At 38.6% G+C, this 13,478-nt stretch overlaps 1 protein-coding gene across 11 annotated transcripts in view; it reads left to right on the top strand.

The window, feature by feature from the left end:
- The window catches only part of Ank3 (ankyrin 3), a 618,024-nt gene that overhangs the window by 465,539 nt on the left and 139,007 nt on the right, over positions 1–13,478 (top strand). For all 11 annotated transcript variants that reach the window (XM_074078910.1, XM_074078911.1, XM_074078912.1 and 8 more), the window contains 6 exons: positions 2,087–2,185; positions 4,522–4,620; positions 6,497–6,595; positions 8,481–8,678; positions 10,177–10,275; positions 10,560–10,658. In XM_074078910.1, the coding sequence (XP_073935011.1) occupies positions 2,087–2,185; positions 4,522–4,620; positions 6,497–6,595; positions 8,481–8,678; positions 10,177–10,275; positions 10,560–10,658 (693 nt within the window). The remainder of the gene's footprint in view (positions 1–2,086; positions 2,186–4,521; positions 4,621–6,496; positions 6,596–8,480; positions 8,679–10,176; positions 10,276–10,559; positions 10,659–13,478) is intronic.

Here is a 13,478-nt window from a genome sequence, read left to right as displayed (position 1 = left end):
AAACTTCCTGTTTTTTGCTGATCTGAAAACATGAGGCAAAATAATAAAAAAGCTCTATTTGTTTAGAGCTTTGTGAGCTAGAACTTTATATTATGTTAGTCTTCTAAGTTAATGAACTACTGCCTGTCATCTTCCTTTTCCTTTTGCCAATTGCAATTTTGATCTCGTTTGCAGTCTTCACTCCTAAAATAATTTGCTCCTTTAGCTGTGCTATACTTTGGTTTTCTTAGCAAGATAGTGTCTGCCACTAGAAAAATAAATGGTCCCAACTAAGTAATCTATTTATATTTAGTTCACAATAAGCACCCATGCTTAGGGAAAAAAATAATTCACTCAATTTTAAGGAAAACGTGAATTCACCAGCAATTGGTAAAGGCTATCATCAAATCAACTCTTTTATGAGGTCTCTGCTCCCTTTCAAATGGTTCTACTCTTTTCCAAACGATGTCTAACTGGATTCATAGCACCTCTGGTGTTCTGTGAGCTCTGAAATTCCGAGGGGGGCAGGGGGAGGACAAAGAGAGGAAACACCACATCCCAGACATTCCCACTGCCATTTTAAAGCTTTTAACCAAGCAGCATTTCAAGAGCTGTTGACCCACCCAGTATGTCAAATGTGACTGAATTCTGAGAAGGGAGGAAAAGAAATTAGCAATCATGACTCATTTTTCCATTCAAGAAAAAAAAAAAAAGTCTTAAAACAGGGTGTGGGATATTGCTCTCATTTTCCTATGACTGAAGATTTCACAACATACAGAGAATGTAACCAGTCATCCTGAAAGGAACTTTGGCCAGAGAAATGGTCTCAGGATCCTCCTTAGAGGCACCTGCAATGACTTTGACCTAAGCTTTTGTGCTGGATCCTGGTATTTTATAGTTCTCCATTAACAGGTGAAATGTGGCACAGTCTCAGTTATTGGGCAGGAGAATTTGGTATGTAATTTGTTAAAAACCAGATTTTTTTATTTGATTAACTATTAATGCAAATGATTCAAGTAATGTTAAATCATTCAGATTTCTGCTTCCTTGGAGTAAGCAACTACTTGAATCTCAAAGCTAGAGAAGAAATGAAAGCATTTTAGAAGTAGTCTTGTAGTTTTCCTATAGTAACAGAGAAGTTGGAATAGCTGTTGGTGAAGGTTGGCTGTGGGGACAAAGTGTTTCACGATGTTAGTATTTATTTATTTATATTTATATATAGCTGTGGGTTTTAAGTGAGATAGAAGAGGGACATTATTTGGAAGAGTGAATTCCAAATTAAGATAAAGAAACACAGGGCTGGTGGAATAACTCATGGGATAGAGCACCTGCCTAGCAGCATGAGACCCTGAGTTCAAACCCCAATACCACCAAACAAACAAACAAAACAACAGCAGCAAAAAGATAAAGAGGCACATGACCACTTTGTCTTATTTCCCAGAGATTGTAACAAAAAATTCATTTCCTGTTCCCAACCACCAGGGCACCTTGGGATCCTAGGAGCAACTGGACTACTTCTCTTGGAAAAGACACCCGTGTAACACCGCATAGGTTCTGTTTATTTTTGAAGTCTTCACAGCACATCATTTTAGCAAACTGGATTTCACTGGAAAGTAGTCAAGCAGATACAGTAGAGCTTAGTCTCCATGAGTCTGTTGCTTCAAGGAGCCTGCTGTTGAGGAAAAATTCTCACATGCTCAGGAGGCATAGAGTGCTGAGGATCCTGATTCCTTTTTCCCATAAAGCTGCCCAACTTCCACTACAGACATGCAGTGCTTTTCAACAAATCTCAAATTTTCACTTTATCACTTCATCTAAGCACCATTTAGGGTTTAGGGAGACACCATTTGCTTTTGGGAAGGCGTATTTCCACAAAAGTAGAAGGTAGCAGAACACTCAGCAGCTGTTAATGATGTGGGACAAACTGAGAGCTTCTCCAACTCAACTAAACTGCGGTGCACACATAGGAAGTTTAAAATTTTTGTTTTTAAAATTTCTTTTGGTCATTTATTCATTCATTTATTTATTTTGCTGAGCTTGGTCAAAACCACATGTAACAAATCCACAAATAAGGCAGATTTACTTTCTGTGTATTTATCCCTTGCAGAATGGCTTTACCCCTCTTCATATTGCCTGCAAAAAGAATCGAATTAAAGTAATGGAACTCCTTCTGAAACACGGTGCATCCATACAAGCTGTAACCGAGGTGAGGAGGTGGGATTACTGGGGTTCCCAGGTGCTGAGAGCACAGCCTCAGAGCCAAGGTCCTAGTCCCATCTCCAGAGACCAGCTAGCTTTGCTTGGTTCATTGCCACTGACCACATTCTGCTGTCTTCACCAAAAGTGTTACTGAGCCATAAGAAGAGCAGATGTGTGTGAGTAGAGCATGGGTGCAAATGCATCCATGACTAGAAATACAACCCAAAGCACCCGCACAAAGTGAGTGGTGCCATCAAGGAAAGCAAAACATGGAATCTCAGAATGTGGCACTTCTCTAGTGACGTGGAAATTTGTCCCCTAAGTTGCATTTAGCAATGGCCAGAGGTATTTTTAGTCGTCCCAATTGGTGTACTACTGTCATCCTTAGGGTAGAGGCCAGCAATGCTTCTAAACCTTTCACAAGGTGCAGGATGGCCTCCTACTACAAATAATTATCTGGTTCAAAATGTCAGTTATGCTGAGGTTGAGAAATCCTGCATAACAGGATCTGTGTGTTTGTAAAGTAGAGATTGGTTTGTCTAAAAGCATAAAATTAATGAAATGCAGAGTTGCTGAAGTTAGTGAAAGACTAGCTCTGGGTGTCTTATCATATGAACCAACTCAGAGGAATGATCCATCAGAATCAGGAACCTCTAACACAACAAACTGGACGATGTTTACCCCATCAGACTGTCCCACCCCCACCCCGCCTCCCCACCTCACAGTACTCTAGTCTGTACAGATCCTATTTATTGGTACTTTGAACCCTCTTCCTTTCATATCCATATGTGTGTCACACCCACGTTCCCAGGCTAATCCTGCATGTCCTTCAGGACCAGATCTGGGCCACCTTTTCTAGGAAAACTCTTCTCACTCCCTGGCCAGTACTCCTCTAGGGACAGTCACCTCATTCTGTATATGTTTTTATCAAAACATTCAGCTTTCCTACTCGTGGCCCACCTACTTCTAGGGAACCCCAGAAATTGTGGGCTCCTTGAATACAGGCCAAGCCTCCCTGACCTTCAGATATCCACAGTACATAAGGTTTTGTTGAATGCTTAATATGTGACATAAAAAAAGTCTAATCCTGTACTTATTGCTTAGCTTCAGTTTCCTAACTGTAAATGGTGTATTTACCTTGATTTGTAACACTGGTAGTTTTTAAACATTAAGCGGTTAGAAATACTAATACAGATTTGTTCTTTTATCACACTTTAAGGATTCATGTTAGACAACCTTTTATTTTAAGTTAAAATAGTAAGTTTATTCTCAGTGCATGGAAACCCTTTTTAAAGATCAGAATAGACTCAGACTAAAGATTGGCTGATGTTGAACAAGCGTCCAGAGATGCCGGCCAGTGACAAGAAGGTTCCACTGTCAGCCCTAGCTCCCTAAGAGCTTCAAAATTCTCATTCTTCTTAATCCTCACTGTTTGGAGTTTGGTCAGCCAGAATTGTTCCTCTTTTGTCTTTTACTTCATTTTATGTATATAATTCCTTTCATTTTTTTTATATTTTCCAAGTTTCTATAGACATTAATTATCCCCTCCTCTTTCTTTTAAAAACCTAGGTAATTTTTTCTAACCATATTAAATTTTTATGAAGTTATCTTTATTCTGAAAAGCTAAAAGTGGAGTTACTTCATATAAAAAGTACAAGTAAACTGCACTATTTAACAAGATTATTAACTTGAGACATTAATCCTCTTTTTTGCTTGTCTGCACTGTTATACCTCACAATCCTGGGTATATTGCATGACCATAGTAATATTTGCCTTAATTATATTGCCTTAATTTATAATGCTTAAAGAGTTAACAAATGAAATAATTGAAAACAGTAATGATGGTTTACTCATTTATTAGAGGGATGGCTTTGTGTTTTTTTGAATGTAAGTATGGTATTCTTCTATATGTAATATATTCAGTTTATTCTGAGTGCATGGGAATTCTCTTTAAAGCCAGAATAGGATTTGCAATAAAAGTCAACTCTTTACTAATGTATACATAATCACTCTACCCACATACAACATAAATATGCATATAAATAAAGAAAATTTCATAGCAAAGGGGAAAAATTTATTCTCCATACATTTTTCAATCTATAAAAGAAGTATGAAATAAATGTTTTTTTCTAAGATATGACATAAGTCTTTCATAATCATATCACTTTAGGAAAGTGATAACTACTTGTCAGTACACTTGCCTTACAGAATCTATGACATATGGTGAATGTCCTGAAATCTTCTGTCCTGATCACTATACTAGTTAAGATGTATGGGTGGCAGGCAGGCACACAGACAAATCCTTTTAGTGACAAGCCAACATTTCCTTCCTTTCCCTTTTAGTCTGGCCTTACTCCAATCCATGTTGCTGCCTTCATGGGACATGTAAATATTGTGTCACAACTAATGCATCATGGAGCCTCACCAAACACCACCAATGTGGTAAGTATTCCTGTAACAAGCAGTTGTATTTATGAAACTGGCAAAAGGGACTTCAATCTACTTATTTTTATTATAACTAAAATCAACATTAATTTGATTAACTAAAAGTATAGAATTTGAGAATGTCTTTACTTTGCAGGCAAGATCCATTCAGTGGCTATTCAGCCAAAAATTGCTAGGACTTATGAACTGTGTCCATTACCACTACAAGTGCATCATTACTGGATATCGTTTTTAAAAATACAGTGTTTAGGGGGTTCTATAACATAACCAGTCTCATCGTTTAGCTGAAGACATAATTCCATGTGACTTCAAAGTAATATCTCTTTTAAGTGTGCATCATTCTGCTATAGTAAACCCATGAAATTCTGAGTACATAGATTATCAGATAATGTTTTCCCACACTAAGCATTGGTGTCAAACCATGAGACTCACTTCAGAGCAGAAACTTGTCAGCCTAGATCTGCATGTAGAATTTGACATTGTTTTATAGGACTTCAAATTTGACATAATCATAATATTAGCACACTAGACCACAAGTGTAAGAACACTCGTTGGACTCATGACCACAAGTGTAAGAACACTCGTTGGACTCATGAGCACTAAAGAAGTAAAAAAGTCAGCAATATCTGGCTCAAAAGGGGCAAACTGGGGGGTCTTGCCTACTCACCTTCATGGAAGCCCCCTCACCACAGTAAGGTTCTGTATCTTCTAGCAGCTCCAATGAGCACATCCATAAGACAGAAAAAGACCAGTTTAGTTTCTCCATTGAAATACAAACTTTCCTAATGCTAAACCCAGATAGTGTTTTCTTTCACAAAGACAACACTGGGTGATACACTAAACAACTTCTTCAACACCTTCACAGTAAACACAGTAACACATTTCCTGTGAGACCTGTCTTCCTCTGTCCTTCCATTCAGGTGGATAGTCTCTAAAGCAAAGCTTACTTTATACAAGCAACATAAAAGTGGGCATCACTTGTGCGAGAAAATTTAGTTGATTTTTATTGTTTATATTTTAATGTGCCGACATTTTTATCTTGTTTCCATTATGAAATAAATGAATAAACAGTTTGAATTAAAACATTTGGTGAAAAGGTAGGGAGGGGTGACCCAATGGCAAAAAAAATGGCCCTCTGGAATAATGCCAAGTACTAAGATTCTGACCTGTTCAGATAAGGCAAGGGTGCAACCAACTGTGAGTAAGCCACATCTGGCACTTGGGTATGTTTTTGGTGTCCATGAAGGGTGTGAGTTTTTTAATTCATCAGCATAAATTAATTGTACAAAGGGGTTTCGTTATGATGTTTACAACACACATATAATGTACTTTGATCAAATTTGCCCCTGCTGTATTACTCTTGGAGTGTATTGTTTTTAATGCTGATTTCATAGTCAGCATTTAAGAACTGGTGAATTTAGATAGGTAGCCAAACTACCACTTCTTTTGAAACTAGGAAGGTGTGCCCTGGTAGAGCTGGCATTCTGCAGTTACAACAGCACTCTGAAGATGCAGAACCCATTCAAGGCGAGTGTGAGCTCGCTCCTCAAGCTGGCCCCACTGGCCCTGTTTCATTCATTTAGTCTTCTGTTGGACCCTGTGAGCACTCACTTTTCAACTCTAATGAGGCCATCCTGCAAATTACTGGGCCATGTTGCTGTTGCTGCCAATGTTAAGGTTACACCAACTTCCTGGCCGACATGAGCCAAGTCCCCATGAAACTTCTGTGTACTTGATTTCCTATCTTTTAGTAAATAAGTGCTTAGGGAAGTTTTCTTAATTTAAAAAAAGTTCATCATTAGCTTTATGCTAAATACAACATGCCACTCTTCTCCAGAGCTGCAGTTAATTTACTTTGGCTCATGTTCCCCAGAGAGGAGAAACAGCACTGCACATGGCAGCTCGGTCAGGGCAAGCTGAAGTGGTGCGGTATCTGGTACAAGATGGAGCTCAGGTAGAAGCTAAAGCTAAGGTAAGTGTAATGCATGATATAGCATTTGCTAACCTGAGGTGTTAGCAAAACCATCAGGTGCATAGCTGCTGTCCCTGAGAACACTTTTTAAACAACCTCCAATGACAAAGCTCTCTATCCAAGTACTATCACAAAAACTCCCTTCCTTCCATGTATATTCATTCAACTATTTAACTATAGTTAAAATATTAAATTATTTAAATAGTTAAATATTAAATTATTTAACATAGTTAAAGAAGCCCATGGTGATGGGCTTAGGCAGAAAGCTTCTAGAACAAGCACAACCTGGAAACATAATTGAGCTCATTTTGTTAACTTATATGTCAGCTGGCACAGCCACAAAAGGAAAAAGAATGTTTTTCTTTTTTCTAAGTTGTGAAATCATGATCCCTGAGACTCAGATGTGAGCTGCTTCTGGAGTCTGCCCTCACATGTCAGAAGAATGCCAGAGTAGAATGAGGATGCTTCACAGACTGCCTGGTACTGGCCTCCAGTAGAACCCCACTTACCTGGCTGGCTCTTTGGGGTAGTCGGTCTGATGGTCAGAGTGGCAATTCAAAGCCAAATGTGCTGGTATGTACCTGTGATCCCAGCACTTGGGAGTCTGAAGCAGGAAGATCCACCAGTTCAAGGCCATTGTGGGCCATATAGCAAGACTCTATCTCAAAAACAGAGAAAGAGAAAGAAGGGCAAGGAGTGGGAGAAAAGGAAGGGAAGGAGAGGAGAGGAGAGAAAAGGAGAGGAAAGGAAGAAGAGAAGAGAAAGAAAGAAAGAAGGAAGATCGGGTGCTGGTGGCTCATGCAGGTAATCCTAGCTACTCAGAAGGCAGAGTTCAGGAGGATAGTGTTTGAAGACCCTATCTTAAAAAAAAAGAAAATCCATCATATAAAAGGGCTGGCAGAGTTGTTCAAAAGGTTAAGAGTGCCTGCCTAGTAAGTGTGAGGCCCTGAGTTAGTGCTGCCAAAAAAGAAGGAAGGAAGGAAGGAAAGAAAGGCACCTTAGCTCAAGAATCATAGACACATAAAAACTTTAACCATTTAATTTTAACCTATAGTATATAAACATGCATCCGTTGCATACTTTCTAGTTTCAGGTTAACTAAAGAGAAAAACAAACACATTTGTGAAGCAATTTAAGCATAGAATTTTTTTTTACTTTTATAATTTTATAATTTTCTCCAGCATATTCAGCTATCTTACCTATATCAAATTTAACCAAGATTGCCTTTAATCAACCTCTTTCAAAGTTCTCTAAATCTTTCAACTATATTCATAAGGGAAACAAAGCCCTTCTTTCATACTCATATTTTGCCTATTAACACTCATAGTTTGCCTGCTTCACTATATAATTAAAGTAACTAATACAAGCTAGTAAAGTAACAAACACAGATAGTGTGGGCTTTCTGTAGCTGGGATGTCAGGTGTGAGCCACATGTAAGCAAGACCCTGTATTTACTGCCCTCTCCTTCTTTTGACCAGGGGAAGACAGCACCAATAACATAATGGCATTCCATGTGAGTGCACAAGAGCTGGTGGAGGTATCCTATCCCTCTCAAGTGTATGGGTTTTATTAGGATTCATTCTCTTATCTCCCAACAAAGGAGTCACTCAAGATTTAAAAATGATGTTCTGTGGCAATTGACAGTGGTGACCTTTTACAGCTTTCATACAAGATATGTCACTCGAAAGGTATTTAAGGAGCATAGATCCTCCATCCCCAAATTTCTGCACCTTGTAGAAAAAAAGATAAATGAGATTCCTCTTATCACTGAGTCAAAGAGCTGAATGTGCCTCTGACATCAAGCAGGTACTGTCCCTTGAATTTTTCGTAATGACACTATTGCTTTTTGAGCTCATCAGCCTTGCATTTTTACCTTGCCATTTAGGATGATCAAACCCCACTCCACATTTCAGCCCGACTGGGGAAGGCAGATATAGTACAACAGCTGTTGCAGCAAGGAGCATCTCCAAATGCAGCCACAACTTCAGGGTACACCCCCCTTCACCTTTCGGCCCGAGAGGGGCATGAGGATGTAGCCGCATTCCTTTTGGATCATGGAGCATCTCTATCTATAACAACAAAGGTATGATGCATGTCTCGGAATCCTACTGTGTATCCCAAAGTACATCCTCCATATAGTTTCCTCCACAGTGATAGGCACAGAAGCTGAATGACGGCATCTATACTGGGGACCCCAGCAATAGTCATTAATGTACCCAGCAAAGCCCTGGAGAACAGGAGGGTAATTCTTTGTATTTTCTTGTTTATTTGTTTTAGTCTAAAGTTTCTCAATGCATCCATCATTTTCTAATGAAATCCTGCTGATATCTAGAATCAGATACTGCTTACAAGTTATTTGATAGATTTAAATGGTAGCTTAAAAACAAACCTACCAATTTCCTGGCTGAGGGCAAGTATACAAACCACATTATCAAAACTCTCAGATCAGGTGCATGTTCTATTTGTTTATTATTGCTCTTTTTATTGTTTGTTTGATGGTTTGTTTTTGTTAACTCTTGTCTTAGAGTAATAATCTATCATACAGTTGCTCTGCAATCACAGAATGCAAAATTTGGACCTCATTTTTCCTGTGAAAAATCTAGAAAGTATAATAGAAAGATGAATTGCCTATGGCATGTCTTGAAAAGACAGGATTGATGCTGCTGTTTCTTAGTTGGATGTAGACAAGAAGGATTAATGTATAATCCATGCAGAAAATAGTTGTAAATCCTTAGAAAACTATTCAAATAAATGATAAATATCTCAAATTCCATCTCCCATGGTTCTTTGGGCTCTTCAGTATAGTTGAGGTGCAAGTTCCAGGATCTCATTTAATATGTGAAACAGAACATTGGGTGACAGGGTCTGGGTACCCTGGCCTTCCACTATGGCAGCTACCCACTGGCTCTAGTTTGTTGCTGTCTCATATGTGTTGATGGCCCTCCAATCTCAGATGAATGCTTGGAATCTTCCCTAATGGTGCGTGCTGACTGGTTGATACCTAGATCCACGTAGGTGTTGGAAGCATGGGAGAGCAGCCACAAACCCTGAGCATCCAATTCTGATTGAACTTACTCTGTTCACCTAAAGTAGTAAAGGTGAAAGAATTTCTGACTCTACCTGAAGACTAGAGCATGCATAAGGATATTGTGTGCATCAGAGGGAAATACTGAAAAAGGAAGAGCAATCATTCAGTCTGGTAATGTGAGATTGCAAGAGGTTCAGACTTGTACTGGATTTTCTCAAGCCCTCCATCATGGGCCTGGGACTCTATAACCTATTCTTTGCCAACTGATCCTATGGTGATCCCTAAATCCAGCCCCACAACTTTACCCTGGTGAGATACTTAATTAGTTCCAGAATAAATGGTATGTGGTGGCTCAGTCAGCAGAGGGACAAAGATTTTCCGTTTGGGATATATTGTACTTATTCCTATTGAAAGGGGTTCCTTAATTATTATTAACCAGTCTTGGTCCCTAAATGTACACTTAACTATCACCATCATTAGAATAATGTGTTGGTTCTAGAAAAGTAATGCTCTGTGTCATTTGTGTTGACAACTTTTATGTTTCTTTTTTCAGAAAGGATTTACTCCTCTTCATGTGGCAGCAAAATATGGGAAGCTTGAAGTAGCCAATCTCCTGCTACAGAAAAGTGCATCCCCAGATGCTGCTGGGAAGGTATGAGGTCTTCAGCTACCTAGCCTGTAACAGGTCACTTCTGTGACACCAATACAAGCACTTGCTAATATTCCCCAACAACCCCCCCAAATGATAACTAAACAATATTTAAGTCCCACTAGGATGAAGACTACTTGGGCAATAGGAAGTGAATGCTTGGACCAAGTATTATGGAACTGGAGTGTAAACTATGCTCAATGTAAACCTAATCGTGTTTCCTAACTCTAGGCCTCTTATAGTAAGACACTGTTGACCATGGTTGTTGTTTTTGCACGTGTTTTCAGAGCGGGCTAACTCCACTGCATGTAGCTGCACATTACGATAATCAGAAAGTGGCCCTTCTGCTTTTGGACCAAGGAGCCTCACCTCACGCAGCTGCAAAGGTACCTGTAATTCACAGCATGAGGAAGTGATGGGCAAAGCCTGCCAGTCTCTACATTCACATCTATCTTGCTTCATCAGTAGTGCCCTACTCATTTAGATATGACTAAAAAGCCACAGAAATAGAAGCACCTGGGAAATCTGTGCCTTCAGCTACTTAGTCAACTAATATGATAGGTGCTCAATAAATATTTACTTGTCAATTGATTGCCCTTGAAAATCCAGGACATCCTGGAGCCTGAGGAGGAAAAGGAGTTGGAATATTCTTTAGTCTGCTTAAAAACATAAGTGCAGCCTGAGGGAGTAAGAAAACTTCTGATTTGTCAAAGTTATAAAATATCTGCTGCATTTTTGCCCTCAAGTTGTTTGTGTTTCATAAAATAGGTTAAAGAGTTTTACATATGTGTTTTTATTATTGCTAAAATGTATCTTTATTTTTATTTTGGGGCATTTGTGACCAGTACACAACTTGGATTCTGAGAAGAAAAACTTAAGTAGAGAATAAATTATATGGCTATTTTCTTGCTCTGGTATTCTGAGTTGAGTGGCAGATCATAAGACAGATATTACTTAAGGTTGGATTAATAGAGTGCTTTTGGCTTAATTCATTCTCTATTTGGGTAGAGGGTTATAACCAGAGAATAGTGGAATGATACAACCACTTATTAAATGTTGTCTAAATCTTTTTTTTTTTTTTTTGGCAGTTACTGGGGTTTGATCTCATGGCCTCACACTTGCTAAGCAGGCACTCTACCACTTGAGCCACTCTGCCAGCCCTTTTTTATGTAGGGTATTTCTTTTGAGATAGGGTCTCACTTTTTGCCTGGACTGGCCTTGAACCACAATCCTCCTGATCTCTGCCTCCTCAGTAGCTAGGATTATAAGTTTGAACCACTAACACTTGGTTTAAACACAAAGGGCGATTAATCTGGCCTGTTCTATAATACTTTAGATACTTTAAGGGAGAAAGTTCTAGGTACATTCTCCATTCAGAGAGAATGTTATTGTTATCTTTGACAGGTAGTTCTCCTCAGAACCTCTTTCCTGCATTCTTAAATCATTTCTTGCCCCATCCTCTCTCAAACTGTACCTAATGAAATCAGCTCAAATTCAAACCCCCAAACCTGCTTTTCATATAAATGTCCACATAATTCCTGATGTTAACATTAGTGCGGTCATGAAGAATGTTTATCAAGCCATTCCTTGACAATAAAACTTTAAAAGAAAAAAAAAAAACATAGCATCACTATTTATAACAGTTCAAAGGGTAAAGCAGCCCAGTGTCCATCAATGGATGAATGGGAAAGTCTGACGCATACTAACATATATATGAACATTAAAGCCATTACAGTAACTGAAATAAGTCAGCCTCAAAAAGTACAGCTACTCTATGATTCTACTCATATGAGGTACATAGAATATTCACATTTAGAGACAGAGGTAGAAAAGTGGTTGGGTGGGGAAAGAATGTATAGTTAGTATTTTTCTTTCTTTCTTTTTTTTTTTTATTCAGATACCTTGCTCTGCAGTTAGTATTTAATGGGTCCAGTTTCCATTGGGGAAGATGAAAAAGTTCTGGAGGAGAATGGTGGTGACAGTTGGAAATCAACGCAGTTGTTTTTAATGCCACTGACCTGTACACTTAAAAGGCTTTAAATGAGAAATTTTGTTATGTATACTTCACTCTAATTTAGAGAAATTGTAATGGAGTTTAATGTCCCTTTTCTTTCAGTTTATTTTAATATCCTTATGTACATGGGCTCCTTTTCTTGTGAGTAACCCCAGAGTCTTGGTCAGTACATAATTAGTAGGCAAACTATTCATTCCTCACATGAGACTAATAGTTTTGGCTCAACTAGTGCCAAGCAGTTTTAAAATGACAGGAGCTATGAAATAATTTGTGCAACAAAATGAGTTCAATCCTTCTTTCTATGCATAAACAACTCTTAAACAAGCCAATAATTGTTATAGTTGTAATTGTTATCCAGCTTTATATTTGTCAAACAGGATTTAGTATTCATGGTTCCATATCTGCAAATCATGTTTTGCAGATGATGAAGAATTGAAAAATAGTCCTTTAAATAACTCCTTATAACATCCCATTAGCCTTTTACAGTCAATTAAGTATAATTTTCTGATAGGACATTGATTCTCATCCCCCAAACACAATTGCCTCCTTAAGAGCCTATGTAATGCCGTATCTGGCACACATCCAACTATCCTCATCTTCTGCAGTGGTGTTGGACAGATTTTGATCCTGAACAAACCCATTATTTCAGTGAGGGGTTGGTTTTATCTGCTAGAAAGAAGGAAAAAGAATCTACTTGATGGTGGTTTAGTTTTTCTCATGTCATAAACAGAAATAGGCCCCACAGTTGATGTTGCTTTAGAGATATCCTCTTTCAAGCTGCAGACAGAAGGATGTCAGCACAACAGACCTCCAGAAACTCCACCACCACTACTCCTTACATTTCATTGGCTACTTCTACCTGCAAAGAAAGCTGGGAAATGTAGTTTTTCAGCTAGGCACATTGCCAGAGGTTCTTTCACCCAGAAAGAATGCACACAGGATAGGTAATCTGCCTCCTTTACTCCAAGGAAACTAGAGTCATTAATGAATTCTGGCAGCAGTGAAAAATGAGAGACAGAGCCCTAACAGGGCATAATTACTGTTAGTGTGACTGCAGCAGCTTCAGCGTTAACTCTTCCTCAAATCGCATCTTTTGTCTCATTTCTTAGAGTGTATGATGGCTTCTTACACTTTCTTCTCTTTTTTAAAATCGGCAGTGTACTTTACTCACACGTGTTCTACGAACTTCATA

Source organism: Castor canadensis, chromosome 7 (assembly GCF_047511655.1).
Source record: "Castor canadensis chromosome 7, mCasCan1.hap1v2, whole genome shotgun sequence".
In the NCBI taxonomy this organism is placed as follows: Eukaryota; Metazoa; Chordata; class Mammalia; order Rodentia; family Castoridae; genus Castor; species Castor canadensis.
The sequence above is the reverse complement of the archived record's forward strand: the minus strand, read 5'-3'. Positions and strand labels throughout refer to the sequence as shown.